This window comes from Zootoca vivipara, chromosome 13 (genome assembly GCF_965207765.1).
Source record: "Zootoca vivipara chromosome 13, rZooViv2.hap1.1, whole genome shotgun sequence".
NCBI classification, from domain to species: Eukaryota; Metazoa; Chordata; class Lepidosauria; order Squamata; family Lacertidae; genus Zootoca; species Zootoca vivipara.
In genome coordinates this window covers 26,751,099-26,767,355 of record NC_142596.1, presented here as the reverse complement: position 1 = coordinate 26,767,355, position 16,257 = coordinate 26,751,099, and the positions used below count along the sequence as shown (strand labels likewise).

The following is a 16,257-nucleotide window of genomic DNA, read 5'->3' as shown; positions in this document are numbered from 1 at the left end:
CTGTTCCGGGGGTTTAGCTGCTTCTAAACCCTGGATCATGTCTCCTCCATTTACCCCCCCCCCCCTAAAAAAACCACGCACACCTGTAATATGGTATCTGAATGACAGTAAATGGACTCTCTCTCTTTCTTATCTTCTTTCTAGACGGAGATCGCTAAAAGGCTGAACACCATTCTAGCCCAGATCATGCCTTTTTTGTCACAAGAGGTAAGGATGCCAAGGGGTTTTGCTGGGGGAGAAGTAAGCAAGATCTACGGAGGAGCCCTGCAGGCTTTAGACCAGACACCCCCAAACTGCGGCCCTCCAGATGTTTTGGCCTACAACTCCCATGATCCCTAGCTAACAGGACCAGTGGTCGGGGGGGATGGGAATTGTAGGCCAAAACATCTGGAGGGCCGAAGTTTGGGGGTGCCTGCTTTAGACCAAATGTTCCTCTCATTTTAAAGACCTGGTTGCAGACAGGAGGGCTGGACCAATGCAGTGATGAGTCGATGGATATGCAGAAGAATCACCACTTTAATTTGGTCAAGTGTGGGATAATTGTTGACCCACCGTTTTGCTTCAATACCATCCTGAGCTACTTCTTTCTTAGCCAATAAATGCTTCCTGCATGTTCCCCAGAGGTTGGACTTGCATCTCTGGGACTTGTCCACACAGCAGTGTTAGCAGCCAGTTTTGAGATCCAGTGTGGTGTAGCTCAGTGTTTCCCAACCTTGCGTCTCCAACTGTTTTTGGACTACAACTCCCATCATCCCTAGTTAGCAAGACCAGTGGTCAGGGATGATGGGAATTGTAGTCTGAAAACAGCTGGAGACCCAAGGTTGGGAAACACTGGTGTAGCTGTTAGAGTGTCGGCCTAAGATCTGGGAGAGAGCAGGGTTCAAATCCCCCAGTTGGCTGTGAAACTCACTGGATGACTTTGGACCAATCACAGCCTCTCTCAGCCTAACCTACCTCTTGGGGTTGTTTTGGGGATTACATGAAGACTAGAACCTGGGGGAGATGAGGGTTTGAACTTCCTACTCAGCCATGAAGCTCACTGAGTGTGACCTTTGGAGGGCAGTCACAGCCTCCTGCCCTAACCCTAATTAGGCTTGGAATGGATGAAATACTTTTTTCTAACCCCCGAAAAATCTAATGGCTGGGAGGGTGTTTGGCTGCTTGGCCACACCCAGTGTTGGCATATGACCCTCAGAGAGTTTTCGAAGAGGGAATGTGGCCTTTAGCCCTTTCCTTAGAGAAACGTACCAGAAGACAGGAAATATTGATATACGACCAAGTTTTTAAGAAGCAGCTTCTGATCTCTTGAGTACATCGCTTCCCCTCTGTTTTTGTGAGTCCCTCGGGACACATCCACGCCACAAATCTGGCTTTAATCATCATGCCTTCCTTGCACACGGGGTTCTTGGCATTGGGGTGATGCTGATAATTTGCTATCGGAATTCTCTGGGGTGCCCCACAGACTTGTAGTTCCCAGAATTCCCTTGGTGGGGAGTGTCAAACTAGGACCTGGGAGGGTCCAAGGTAAATCTCCACCCCTTGCACTCTGCTATGAAGCTCATTGGATGTGACCTTGGGGGGCCAGCCCCAGCCTCTCTGAGCCTAACCTACCTCGCAGGGTTGTTGTGGGGGTTAAATAAGCCAAGGGAGACCCGTGTACACCACCTTGAGCTCGTAAGTAGAGGTACCACTGTAAAGCCAAACTGGTGTACCTTTTGATTGTCGGCATTTTCCTTGGACGCAGGATGCCTCAAGACTTTCTCTCTCTCTGTCCCCGCAGCACCAACAGCAAGTGGCTCAGGCTGTTGAGCGTGCCAAGCAGGTCACGATGACGGAGCTGAACGCCATCATCGGGGTACGTGGAGTTCCCAATCTGCCTCTCACCGTGTGTATTACCCCTTTATTCCTATCATTTACCGTAAACAGAGACAGCCCTACCCTCCCTGCCGTGGCTTCAGAGAAGGGCTGCGTTTGCAAACAACACTGCCGCTGCCCTGAGCTAAAAGCAGCCTTTCTGCAAGGCCCACGTTGCTGCTGTGTCTCGAGAGGACTGGAGACCAAATGCCTGGTTTAAATTTCTCCCAGCAGCCGGGGCAGAAAGAGCTTCTGTCTTGTTTCTTGCTCACACATGGTTTTAATTATAGTGCCCCCCCCCCCCAGTTAGTTGGCTGCTGGGCTCTTGAGCAGCCTGAAGAGTGATCCTGTGCTTTATTTATTTCCCAAAACATTTTTGGGGGCCACCATCGGTTCCATAAACTCATCCCCTGCTATATAAAAAGCATTATTCAGAATAGCAGTTTGCACAGCCCACTAAGGAAGGCAATAACGCAATCGGGTTAAAACAGTGACAATTGTGCATTGATTCAAAAGTTGGTTAAAACTATTTAGTTGAATTAATTCAATGCAATTGATGAACATGATCCAGTGATGCCAGCTTTTCAAAGTCCCATAGTTGTTTATGCCTCTAGTGAACTTCTGCTGCCCCCTTGCCTCCTAGTGCCCCCCCAGTAATTCCACTGCCCCCGAGAGGGCAATACTGCCCCCTTTGAGAACCACTGCTTTCAGAGCATTTGTACCCCACTCTTCAGCTAAAAAGGCTCCCGGAGGGCCATTCATACAATTGACCTGAACAAGGCAGCCCCTGCCTGCACAGAAAAGACACGGCATTCAAGGGAATGGGAACAGAGGAAAATTAAATCTCCAATTTCTGAACACTTGTTCCTAGAATGACCTACTGGTGCAGTTCAAGGGCAGAATATGCCCAATAGAGCTGGGCCTCTAGCAAAGCTCTCCCATGGCGGAAGTCTGAGGCAATGACTGCCCCCAGATGACAGTTAAGGGGGCCTGATGGAGCAAGCTCAGCTTCCCCTCCGGTCCCGGAGCTACTTCACCTCCAATGTGCAGATCACCTGCATGAGGCAGGTGCCTTATACAGAGTCAGGCCATTTTGCCAATGTAGCTAAACACCATCTACACCAGGGCGGTCCACATGGGACTCGAGTGCTTTGACATGGAGTCTGTTGGCTGCACACTGCCTTGTCCCACAAGGGGTGGGGGAAGCGAGGCCTAAATTTGACACCGCGCCCCCCCCCAACCCACTGCAGTGCAGGAATTGCAGCCAAACCTGACATGGCCCAGTTGGGAAAACCTGCTGAGACGTAGATGGGCTGGCTGGCTTAATGCAAAATGGCTGGCTTAATGCAAAACAGGGACCTGCCCCTCAGGGAGTAGCTGTGGGCATTAATGGAATGTGAAAAACATTCACTAATATATAATGCATTATTTCCTTACTTAAATCCCTCTGCGAATTTAGTTGTTGTTTTTTTAAAAAATATACATTATTTGCAAGATGACCTTCCTTGCATGCCTGGCAAATCTAGAACTAGACTATGAAATTAAGCCCAGAGTATTTGCTCCTCAGAAGATCCTGCAGGATGCAACATGGGAAGCTTTGCTTCAAAACACTCCTGAAGAATTTTGGAGTTGGTTCTCCTTTGTGTGAGACACACACACACACACATTTTAAAAATGTCCGTCAATTGCTAGCCCTTCTCCTGGCTTCGCTGAGGTCTGTTCTGTCTCTGTTTCGCCGTTGTAGTGCAATGTGTGATGTTGAACTGGGGCGGTTTGGTGTTTCCACTGCCTTGCCTTGCTCCGGGAGGTGCTGCAGATCTTACAGGCTCTAACTGGGTTTAATTTGCTGACTCAAAACACCTGCCGCTTCTGAGCTTATTCCTGGTTCTTTGGTAAACAGCCTCCCAAATGCATTGAGGCAGCACAGGTGTGGCTAACACTTTGTCCCTCCAGGTGTTGCTGGACTGCAGCTCCCATCAGCCTCACCTGCTGAGAGTTGTGGTTCAAAATAGAGTCCCATGTTGGCTGCCGATGATGCGGATTCAGGGCAGGAAGAATCTCCTTGGGTTTAGATCACAGGGAAACCAGGGCCTTGCCTTTGTTCAGCCGAGTCCCTCCCTCAATAATGGATGTTTTAGTTACTTAACTTCATGTTGCTAACATGACATGACCTGGAACTCTTTCCTGTTTGTTTTTCTGCTGTGGTTCTTCTGATTGTGAATTTGGAATTCTACATGTTTATTTTCTCTCATGCTTGCTTGTAAAAATGAAGGTAGATGAACCCTTGGGTCAAAAAGCAGCCTTGCTATGACACCAGATTCCCCCCCCCAATCCCGCTGCCCCTTAACAAATTCCTTGTTTCCTAGGCATAGTTTTCCTTTCTCTGTCTCTCAACTTCCTGCATGGTTATAATGGCCCATGGAAATAGACTGCTTGCAACAGTGGCAAGACTGTTTTGCTCTGCAAATAACTCATTTTTGGGGGGGGGGGGGAAGGCTGTATTTTGGAGCGGAGGAACTTTAATGTGCAGATCAAAGCTTTCCCCATTCATTGCAGACAAAGGAATGTGATGACATATGGAAACATTTTGAATGTGCCTTGTTCATTCGTGGTGGGTGGGGCCCACTTCGCTACCCCTTCGGGTGCCCTGCGGTTGGCGCAACTGCCCTAGTCTCCAAATACCTTGAGACCTCTTCATGCGGAGAGGCCCGGCAGGTCTAGGTTAGGTTACTGCAAAGTATTAAATCGGGCATCTCCAAACTGCGGCCCTCCAGATGTTTTGGCCTGCAACTCCCTAGCTAACAGGACCAGTGGTCAGGGAAGATGGGAACTGTAGTCCAGAACATCTGGAGGGCCGAAGTTTGGGGGTGCCTGTATTAAAGGCTGGGCTGCCCTTGAAGACTGTTTGGAAACAGCTGCTTGTGCTTGTTGGCAGGCAGATCCTCAACGGTGGCCAGAAAGTCCAAACATACATTGCCAGTTATGTCCTGACTGTACTGGCTGCCAGATTGTTCTTACACCTATGAAGTCTTAAGAGGGTCTAGGACCCTCATACCTTAGCCACATTGGGGAGTTTTTCAGTCAGAACTTGTCGGAACAGGCACCTCTCAGGTGGGCACCAGGATGGGTGACACCTGGCTTGAGAGCAATATATGTGAAAAGGATCTAGAGTCTTGGTAGACCACAAACTTGACATGAGTCAGCAGTGTGATGCAGCAGCTAAAAAAGCCAATGCAATTCTGGGCTGCATCAATAGGAGTATAGCATCTAGATCAAGGGAAGTAATAGTACCACTGTATTCTGCTCTGGTCAGACCTCACCTGGAGTACTGTGTCCAGTTCTGGGCACCACAGTTCAAGAAGGATACTGACAAGCTGGAATGTGTCCAGAGGAGGGCAACCAAAATGGTCAAAGGCCTGGAAACGATGCCTTATGAGGAACGGCTTAGGGAGCTGGGTATGTTTAGCCTGGAGAAGAGAAGGTTAAGGGGTGATATGATAGCCATGTTCAAATATATGAAAGGATGTCATATGGAGGAGGGAGAAAGATTGTTTTCTGCTGCTCCAGAGAAGCGGACACGGAGCAATGGATTCAAACTACAAGAAAGAAGATTCCACCTAAACATTAGGAAGAACTTCCTGACAGTAAGAGCTGTTTGGCAGTGGAATTTGCTACCAAGGAGTGTGGTGGAGTCTCCTTCTTTGGAGGTCTTTAAGCAGAGGCTTGACAGGCATATGTCAAGAATGCTTTGATGGTGTTTCCTGCTTGGCAGGGGGTTGGACTGGATGGCCCTTGTGGTCTCTTCCAGCTCTATTATTCTATGATTCTATAAACGAACTAGGGAGGCACTTATAGTGAGTTCCAGCACCTCTTTTTCTAGAAAAATAGCTCTGCTTTTATAGATCTTTGACTGTATGAGCTTTCCCAGATCTCATCGTCTTAATCTGAGATTTATCTCCAGGTACCACACTTGAGATACCCGAAGGGTGGCAATGAGAGAATGGAACGGCCCTTCTCAGTGGTATCCCCATGTTTGTGGAACATTTCCTGCCTCCAAAATCCTGGGAGTTGTAGTTCATTAAGGGTGCTGAGTATTGTTCGGAGACAGACATGCTCCTTGCAGGGCTACCATGTGCTTTGACAATCAATCCCTCCTTCCAGGGAACTCTGGGTATTGTAGCTCTGTGGAGGGAATAGGGGTCTCCTAACAACACTGCAGATGGTGACAGCAGTCACGAAATTAAAAGACGCCTGCTTCTTGGGAGAAAAGCAATGACAAACCTAGACAGCATCTTAAAAAGCAGAGACATCACCTTGCCGACAAAGGTCCGTATAGATAAAGCTATGGTTTTCCCAGCTATGTATGGAAGTGAGAGCTGGACCATAAAGAAGGCTGATCGCCGAAGATTGATGCTTTTGAATTATGGTGCTGGAGGAGACTCTTGAGAGTCCCATGGACTGCAAGAAGATCAAACATCTCCATTCTTAAGGAAATCAGCCCTGAGTGCTCACTGGAAGGACAGATCCTGAAGCCGAGGCTCCAATACTTTGGCCACATCATGAGAAGAGAAGACTCCCTGGAAAAGCCCCTGATGTTGGGAAAGATGGAGGGCACTAGGAGAAGGGGACGACAGAGGATGAGATGGTTGGATAGTGTTCTCGAAGCTACGAACATGAGTTTGACCAAACTGCGGGAGGTAGTGGAAGACAGGAGTGCCTGGCATGCTCTGGTCCATGGGGTCATGACGAGTTGGACACGACTAAACAACAACAACTCTGAGCACCCTTAATGAACTGCATTTCCCGTAATTATTGGGGGGGGGAGCCATGAGTGTTTGAAGGCATACCCATAGTGCTTTAAATGGATGGTGTGAATGATGCTTTGGGGCGCTTTGCTGCTTGGTGTGAGGGAAGAGTGTGAAATGGGGGTAGGTGGGTGGGTGGGGGAGACTGCTCTGTGCCTGAATGGGCTCCTCTTTTCAAAGGCTGCAAGGCAGGTCACAGCAGCCAGAGGCAGATATTGGAATTCAATTTAGGTAAACAATTGAGGCCTCTGAACCCCCCCACCCGCCTCCAGCAGGTAATGGCTTCCTGGATGAGATGGAGTGTAAGCCTCTCTCAGCTCTGAGAGCGGATAATGGCCCACCTGACAGATTTCTCCAAAGCAGGAATTATTGTGCTCCTGTGTGATCTCTTTCTCTGACTCAGAAGGCTTAGGCGGAAATGTAGCTTGCTTTCACATTTTCTGAGGACCAACCAAGAAATGACTCTTACCCAGGAGGTTGAGGTGGTGGTGAGAATATGAAAGAAAGGAGAAGGCAAAATTTCAAATATATGTATGGCTGACAGGAGTGGGGCCTTGTCAGCATATTATACTTCTGCTCAGAGATCTGTATTGGTTGCCAATATGCTACTGTCCAAGTTCAGGGTGTTATTATTATATTATAAAGCCCTTAACTGTTGGGAATCTTACGTAGCGGCAATTGTTCACAGAGGCAGCTTAAAGTCCAAAATAGTGTATTGCTGCAGAAGACAAGGCTTCAGTAACAGTTCTGGACGTTGATATATACATATACTGTAACTTGTAGGCTTTGCAGATATAGAGGATTAAATATTTATGTTGCTGCAACAATTCAAGACATTGCACAGACTCGAACTCGCTTCTCAAGACTGACTTTGACACACAGCACAAGACACATGAGCTAACATGCCTTTATCACCTATAGTTAGGCCTGGGCCATTAACATAGCAATTGGCTTGGCTGACCTTGCACCTGTTGGCTTATCTCATACATGGAGTGATTTATGCTTATTCCCTGTTTATTGATATCCGACAGGTGCCTTCACTGTGCTCTTTTTGATGCCTGCCAAAGACATTTTTGTTCAGACAAACCTACTACCAGCCATGATGGCTCTGCTCTGCTGCCATAGTTGGAGGAAGCAATGCTTCTGAATACCAGTTTCTGGAAAACACAGGAGGGGAGAGGTCTCTATGCTCGAATCCTGCTTGCTAGTTTCCTACAGGTTGGCCACTGTGAGAAGATGATGCTGGACTAGATGGGTCATATGCCCTGATCCAGTAGGCTCTTTTTATGGCACCCCCAAACTGCGGCCCTCCAGATGTTTTGGCCTACAACTCCCATGATCCAGGGTCGGGGAAGATGGGAATTGTAGTCCAAAACATCTGGAGGGCCGAAGTTTGGGGGTGCGTGTTATAAGGGTTGAAATGCCCTGAGCCTTTTTGGAGTCTCAAGAGAGACTTCCTGGATTATCTCCTATCCCTTGTTGCAGACTGAAGCAGCGCTCTCTTGAGGACATTGGGAGCTACCATGTAACGAGTCAGGTCCTTGGTCCATGTGGCCTAGTGTTGTCTGCGCTGACTGGCCACGACTCAGGGAGACTCCCAGTCCTTCTTGGCGATGCCATCGGGGATTGAACCTTGGGCTTTCTGCATGCCAGGCACATGTTCTGCCACTTAGCTTGCGGTACATCTCCTATGGAGGCCTGTCTGGTGCATCAGTCTGAGAGTGTCCCTCTTGCAGCACCCAAGAAAAGATGTATCCCACCACCACCTCCCAACTTCCATGTTTCTGGAAGGAACAAGCCAAGGGAGAACAATAGAGGCGGGTGCTGTGTCTCCTTGCCAGGCCCTGCACTGCACTCAGAGCTACAGGTGAAACTCGGAAAATTAGAATATCGTCGAAACGTGCATTTATTTCAGTAATGCAAATTATTGTTTTTTCTTTTAATTTTTACAAATGCTTTATTTTGGAAATTCCACAGTAATAAAACAAATAGTTACAATAATACAAAAATAAACATCGCAATTACATTTCATTAATTACATTCCATTTATAATTGACCCACCTAACGACAAATAATTACGATTACAACAAATAAAGGCTTGACATACAGTGGTACCCCTACTTATGAATTTAATGTGTTCCGAACACACATTCGTAAGTCGAAAAAAATTGTAAGTCGAATCCCATAGGAATGCATTGGGAGAAAAAAATCGTGAGTCGAAGCAACCGTATCTAAAAATTCGCAAGTAGAAAAAATCCTATCTAAACCGCATCCAAGATGGCGGACAGAGCTCCATTCGTAAGTAGAAACATTCGTAAGTAGAGTTATTCGTAAGTAGAGGTACCGCTGTATCTTGCTTTGCATGTCATGCATCTATCTCATATATTGGTTTCACCTTTTAAGTTGCATTAATGAAATAAATGCATTTTTTGACGATATTCTAATTTTCCGAGTTTCACCTGTATACCGAAAGTGCAGGTTCTGTGTCGAGTGGTGCACCTTTTTGGAAGAAAGAACACATCAGGCAGAAGCATCAGAGTAATGCGCAACATGACCACATGCTTGGCTCTCCTCCTCCCTCCCCCTCGCCCAGTCGCCTTGTGCACCCAGGGCACAGTCATTTATTTTGTTTGTTTGCTGTGTGTTCCATAAAATTTATACACCACTTGATTATAGAGAAACCTCAAAGCGGTTGACTTTGTCCCTCCCCACCCCTGCCTTGCTTCAAGCCTCTGAAACCGAGCCCTGGATTCACTTTGTAGCTCTGGAAATGATTAGAAGACTTGACTAAATTTAATGCAAGTGGTGAACCATTAAATCGGTTAACAAAGCCAGGAAGCAGGATGTACATAATCCAATTAAAACCACTCTACATACCAAGATATTCATCTGCCCAGACGTCCTTATATGGTGGCCGTAACCTCTCATATCCTAACAGTAATTCTTCCTTGCACACTGAACTTACGGCATCTTTTTGTATCACAGTTATATTGAGATAAGTACTCCCCACCCACCACACGCCCCATATGTGGCTTTACGAACTTGCAAGCCATGGGCGTGAAGCTGGCCTTCCACCCAGATGGGGGCAAAAACTGAGAGGGAGGGAGAATTTCCAGGCTTTCAACTTGCCCTGCATCATTTAATCTCTTTGCTCCCAGGAACCCCACCTTGACACACAGCAAATGAAAGGGATCTGGCACATGCTCTTTAACACACACCCCTCTCCTTCTCCCCTTTGCCCTGCCGGTGAGCCTGTGTTGTGCTATAGAGGTAACTGATCCCTGTTAAGTGATCTTGTGTAATCCGCTGAGATGAACTTGGGAGGGAGAGGGGACAGGGCACCAAGAGGTTCCTAGCTTCAGGCAGCCGTCATGAGATCACTTGCATACTTATTCCTTGGTTTGTTTCAATTTTTGAAAAATCGTAAGAGTTGGAAGGGACACCCCGAGGGTCATCTAGTCCAACCCCTTGCAGTGCAGGAATCACACCTAAAGAATCCCTGGCAGATGGCCAGCCAACCTCTGATTAAAAACCTCCGGTGAAAATGCATGTGCGCATATCACACTTTTGCCCGTGTTGTTTGTTTCAACTTGTGCAGGTTTGCCAAACACACAAGAGATTGATATCAGGCAAACACCTTCACTGTACTGTTTTGGGCACCTCCTAAAAACATTTTTTTAAAGGCAAGCCTACCCAGATGTTGAGAAAGTTGATGCGAGTTTTAATCTGTTTTCAGTTTGTTGTTATTTTAACAACAAATCTTAAATCATGGTTGCTAATTCTTTTTATTGATAACACTGTTTATCTTTTTTTGCAAACCACTTTGAGGGTTTTATTTTTTTTGCAATCCAGCAGTGTATAGATTTTGTGAAATAAGTAAGATTAGATTCCTAAAAGTAAGATTAGATTCCTAAAAAAGAGAGAAAGTTTAATATCACTACAGTTAATAAACCCAACCCCCAGCAAAAAATAACCTGTCCATAAGTAAATTAATATTAAATCTGAAGAAGTGTGCATGCACACGAAAGCTCATACCAAAATATAAACTTAGTTGGTCTTTAAGGTGCTACTGAAGGAATTTTTTTATTTTAATATTAAATGCATACTGATAAATAATGCCATACAAGACCACACTGTTATGTGCAACTAATGGGGGGGGGCTATCACCCCTTCATTTTTTTAAAATGGAAGTAGCTCCCCTCCCCACACTCTTGCTAACTTGCACTGAAGCACTGCAAAGTGCTCCCCCTTTTTGCCACCCTGATTGTGAGTCCCAAGTGAGTATGGTTAAATACCTAGCATTGAGCATGGCCTGTTCCCCCAGTGCCTGGCTGGGTTTGATGGGAGTGGCAGTGGAAAAACACCTGGAGGTAGGCAGCAAGTTGACAAAGACTCTCTTAGAGGAAAGGAGGGGATAATTAACTAAGGACAGGCGCAATTAACTAAGGACAGGCGCAAGCTTCAGGTTTTCCAATGCTCTGGCAAGAAGGCAAATGCTATCGGTGCTGTTTTGGCCTTGGCTAGGATCGGGAAAGTTTGTATACCTTGTTATTGCCACCATCACCACCACCCTGCCTTTCAGGATGCTAAATCCTTTCTAGGTTGCTGGCAACAAAACAAAAATCTGTGGCTGTGCTATGCTTCTGAATACCAGTTGCAGGAAGGGATAGGAGGGATAGAAGGGATAGGAGGGGAGAGGGATCTGCTTGAGGGTTTCGCACAGGTTGGCCACCATGAGAAGAGAAAGCTGGACTGGATGAGCCACTGGAGTGATCCAGCAGTCTTCTCTTATGTTCCTAATCTTGCCTGCATCTTTTTCTTCTTTTTATGATTGGCTTGCAGTTCTTGTCAAAAGTCTCTCTTTCTCTTTCTCCTCTCCCTCCCTTCTCTGCAGCCTACACTTTGACTTGCTTAATGTTTCATTTCAGGTTTGATTCCCCAGGCCTAAAGCCAAAAATAAACCTGGCCCAGGTTTGCCATTCAAATCTCAGAATTCCAGATTTCAGAACTTTTAAGTGCTGTCAGTAAAACTCAAGGCAATGAATGCTTATCCTTAGCGTATCGAAGTGCATAACCTTTATACTGTTTCACCTTTAGAAAAACACACAATGTAAACTCAGTTGTATCTAGAATTATGGGTGTGGTGCCAAAAAGTACATAAGCAACTTTTTACAACTTTGTACAGTCATACCTCGATTTAAGTACGCTTCGGTTTGAGTACTTTCAGTTTAAGTACTCTGCGGACCCGTCTGGAACGGATTAATCCACTTTCCATTACTTTCAATGGGAAAGTTCGCTTCAGGTTAAGTACAGACTTCCAGAACCAATTGTGTACTTAAACCGAGGTACCACTGTATTTATTTTTTTCCTGCATGAAGGCTTGAAACCTTGCCTTGCAGCCACCGTCCTTTCAAGCTCAAGTTTTCCTTCCTTCCTTTTTGTCAATGTAATTGGAACATCTGGATTTGATTTGATTTTTGTGAGAGCGATGCACCGGGTTTCGTCGCAGCGCTTCTTACCATTGGTTTTCTTGCAGCAGCAGCAGCTCCAGGCCCAGCACCTCTCCCATGCGGCCCACGGCCCCCCTGTGCAGCTCCCGCCTCACCCCTCGGGCCTGCCGCCACCTGGGATCCCACCGGTCACGGGGAGCAGCTCAGGGCTACTGGCTCTCGGGGCGCTGGGGAGCCAAGCCCACTTGACGGTGAAAGATGAGAAGAACCACCACGACCTGGACCACCGAGGTGAGGAAAGGGCAGGCGGGCCTCTGAAGCCCTGCTTCTCAAGTGGGTTGTGGATGTAATTTCCATTTAGGAAGGATGCACCATCCATTCAAAGCTGCCCCCCCCCAAAGAATCCTGGGAACTGTAGTTTAACCCTCACAGAGCTACAGTTCCCAGCACCCTTGGAGAACTACAGTTCCCAGAATTCTTTAGGGGGAGCGATGTGCTCTAAATGTATTGTGTGGGCATATGGGAAATGCAGGGGGGTGGCATTAATGTAGGCACGTGGTTTCCCCGAAATGTTTTTGCCTTAATCCAGGGGGAGGGACTCTTGTATCAGTTCAGGGGCAGCATCTTCTCGCAGGCAACCAGAGGCAAGAGAGGGCAGAGTGATGCGTGAGGCTCTTTTTGTGCCCTTGGCCCAACCAAACAAAAGGCAGGTGTTTCTACATGCCCACAGCTCCATCCTCTTGAGGCAGGAAAATGCACTTGAGGGAGGGGACAGGAGAGGGCCTGGGAAAAGCGTGGCTGGGGGCCAGATAGAAATGCATTGAGGGTCGCTCTGGGACTGAAGTTCTCCACCCATGTCTCAATCCATTCCCAGACTAGTGAAATTCCTGCCCCCCCCCAAAAGATCTGTGGATCTCTTCCACCAGCCAAAGGGCTTTTCCAGCCTTCTTCCCTTGACAGAAAACAGCCATCTAGTTAGTTGCTGGAGAAACCTCTCTCTCTGTCTAAGGACCAACATGGGAAGGAAATGGGCTCCGTCTCCAGATTTGGAAAGAAACCTGTCAACAAACCATTTTGCAGTTATATTTTTTTAGTTGCCCTTTTCCCTCTTCGTGTGTCTGTTCCATTTTCCCCCTTGTGTGCTGCTGCTTGTTTGGCCCAGTAATTGTTTGCCAAAAAATAAAATAAAAGGAGCGAGGGGGGTTGCTGCCGTGTGGGCCAAGATTCCTTCCAGAGAACAAAGATGAAAAGGCCAGCGGGGCTTTTTATCAAGCCAGACCAGAGATCGCTACGTGCAAAGGAACAGTTGGATTGATGTTCTATTTTAAGACTTTCTCTCTTTTCCCCTGCCTTCCCCACCCACTTCTTTTCGTGCTCCCTTTCAACTCGGCTGCCTCTGACCTCCATGCCAACTCGGCCTTCATTCCTGGAAGATCGGGACGCCAGTGCAGTAAGTCCCCTTTTCTTCCCCTCTGAACATCACACCATCTTTGTATTGAACGCTTGATGAGTTTTGCCATTCCTTGGGCTCTGGCTCTCCTTCCATCGAAAGTCACGTTTAGAAACTTCAACTCCCCAGAAAAACGTTTCTCCATTCCAGAGTCCAGGAATGTCTGGGCTGGGCTGTCCTGGGATTCAGGCAGGGGACATTTTCAGCCTTATTCAGAGACACCGTTGAACATTGAACCTCATGCCTTCTGCTTGCAAGGCAGCTGCTCTAGCCCTGAGCTTTGGTTCTGTCACTGTTTTTCCTGGATTCTACTCTGCTTAGACCAAGCACCCCCAAACTCTGCCCTCCAGGTGTTTTGGGACTACAACTCCCATGATCCCTAGCTAACAGGACCAGTGGTCAGGGATGATGGGAATTGTAGTCCCAAAACAACTGGAGGGCCAAGTTTGGGGGTGCCTGGCTTAGACCTTCCCTGCCACTTGGATGGTCTTGAGATCCTTAGATTCAGCTTGGTTGGCATCTGCTTTTGCCAACTTGGTTTCCTCTAGGTGTTATGACCCCAGCTCCCATCACCCCCAATATCCCAAGATCCCTACTGGAGGAAGCTGTGGTCCAAAACACTTGGAGGGCACCAGTTTGGCAAAGGTTGCCCATAGCGGGCAATATTTCCCCCTGGGTAGTGGTGGGGATTCCCTGGAGGGAAACCACTGATTTAGGGTGACTTCTCTACTGCTTTTTTCTATCCATTTGACCGTTGTCAACAAGAGTGGTTCAGTCTGAGCTGATGACCTGGGGGATTGGGTGGGTGGAGTGAAGCGAGAAGCCTCCCTCAGCAATTAGGAAGCAATTTCATTGCTGGTAGCTGTTCCATTATCTTGGGTCATCTAATCTTTTGGGAAGGACTTGGGTTATTACATTGTGTGAGGCAGGGACGTGGAAGGTCAGGCAGTTAACTAAGCTTCTCGAGGATGGCGCCCCCCCCTGCTCCCCAGTCGCCATCCATCTGGACATTAATGGTCCTTGATGGAGCTCAGCTTCCAGCTACAGTTATGAGGGCTCCGCTGACTTTCAACACAAAAAGAGAGGCTGTGAGGAGAGCGGGGACAAAGTGGTCCAGACCCTCATTATCATCATCCTTTGAAAATGAGGAAGGATGAGGGAGGGGTCTTTGTAGACTCTGCCTCAGCTATTCTCCACCTCTCAGCTCTAACTGGAGGAGGGGATGCCCCTGAGCCGCAAAGTTCCCCCCTTTTTATTGATTTCCTGCCATCCGAGGGCTGTCCAGTAGGACCCCAACGGCCCCTCAGAGTGTCAGACGCCATGACAGGGCAGAGCCATCTTGGGGAGATGGTCCTCAGCAGCCCCTCCCCCGAAAGCTCCCATGAAGGGGCTGGGTGGGGGCTGGTGGGGAGTTTCTGGGGGAGCATTTTTGCCAAATTAGGGTGGGGGGGGCACAGCCTTATCACTCATAGATCCATCTCCAGGTTGCTTTGTTCACATTTCCTAACTGGGTTGCTGCAGCAGCAAAAATATTGAGATAGATGTATTCTGAGAAGGGGAGTTTCTTGGCGGCCTGCCTCAGTGGCTCCAGAGGCCCTAATGCGATTCTTCCTCGGGAACCGTGAGCCTTTTCAGCATGACTGGCTGAGAAGAAAAGGCGGCCGGTTGATCCCCAAAGCAGCTTATTGGGGATGCGAGGAGGGAAACATGAACTGCTAGGCTTCTCCCATTCAGAGGAGAAAGAAAGAAGGAGGATGGGGGCTGGCTTAGAGTCACTTTATCTTTAGCAAAAGGCTTTTGCGGGGTGGGGGTGGGGGTGAGGGTTGAGTTCTGTGCAGAAACAAAATGCCCGTAATTTTGGCTACAGAGGCAGGAGATGCCAAGAGGCCAGAATTGTGTTCTGTGCACGGACATGCAGTGGCGGTAAAGTTTAAGCCTGAGCTGCTCCCCCCCCCAATCCCTAATTATTAATTAATAAAAATATTTTATTTATGCAAAAAATATAAAGATATACAGCAAAGCAGTTCAGAGCAATAAAAACATATAAAGCCATCACATACTTGCAAAACCTTTTTAAAAGCACATTTATTTGGCTGCGAGGGTCCTTCGCCAAACTGGGACCCTCCAGGTGTTTGGAACTACAACTCCCATCAGCCCTTGCTGTGAATGGGGATCATTCCATGCTGTGAATGGGGATGTTGGGTTTCGTAGTACAGAACACCTGGAGGTGCCACTGGGCTGGGGAAAACTGCAATAGGAAGTCCTAGATCTAGAAAGGGGATGAGGGACCACAAATGGAAACAAACTCGCTTCTCCCTTTTAAGATTGGTACACAGGTTCTAAGTCATGTGTCTGAAACAGGCACACAAGTTGGCTATGTGGTATTGTGGTCTTTTGCCTTGGAGGCTGGACTTGGGAGGGTTTAGGGCAGTGGTTCCCAACATGGGTGGTACCACCTCAAGGCGGCGCGGGGGGGGGGGGTAATAACCAGGAGGTGCACTAAGAGGCAAGCGGGCAGCATAACCCCCTCTTCTTTTTCTCCTCCTGTTCTAGAATAACTCCATCTCCCCATCAGAGAGTTTGAGAGCCAGCGAGAAGCACAGGAATCCCACTGACTACAGCATCGATTCCAAGAAGCGGAAAGCGGAGGAGAAGGACAGCATGAGCCGATATGTAAGTCTTGCAGGCCCCTGTTGTG

At 47.7% G+C, this 16,257-nt stretch overlaps 1 protein-coding gene across 7 annotated transcripts in view; it reads left to right on the top strand.

The window, feature by feature from the left end:
* Window positions 1-16,257, top strand: part of TLE3 (TLE family member 3, transcriptional corepressor) — a 51,831-nt gene that overhangs the window by 19,661 nt on the left and 15,913 nt on the right. For 2 of the 7 annotated variants that reach the window (XM_035130881.3, XM_035130879.3), the window contains exons 5-9: window positions 145-207; window positions 1,781-1,885; window positions 12,196-12,400; window positions 13,543-13,559; window positions 16,113-16,232. In XM_035130881.3, the coding sequence (XP_034986772.1) occupies window positions 145-207; window positions 1,781-1,885; window positions 12,196-12,400; window positions 13,543-13,559; window positions 16,113-16,232 (510 nt within the window). The remainder of the gene's footprint in view (window positions 1-144; window positions 208-1,780; window positions 1,886-12,195; window positions 12,401-13,542; window positions 13,560-16,112; window positions 16,233-16,257) is intronic. The other 5 variants (XM_035130885.3, XM_035130883.3, XM_035130884.3 and 2 more) reach the window with 3 other exon arrangements.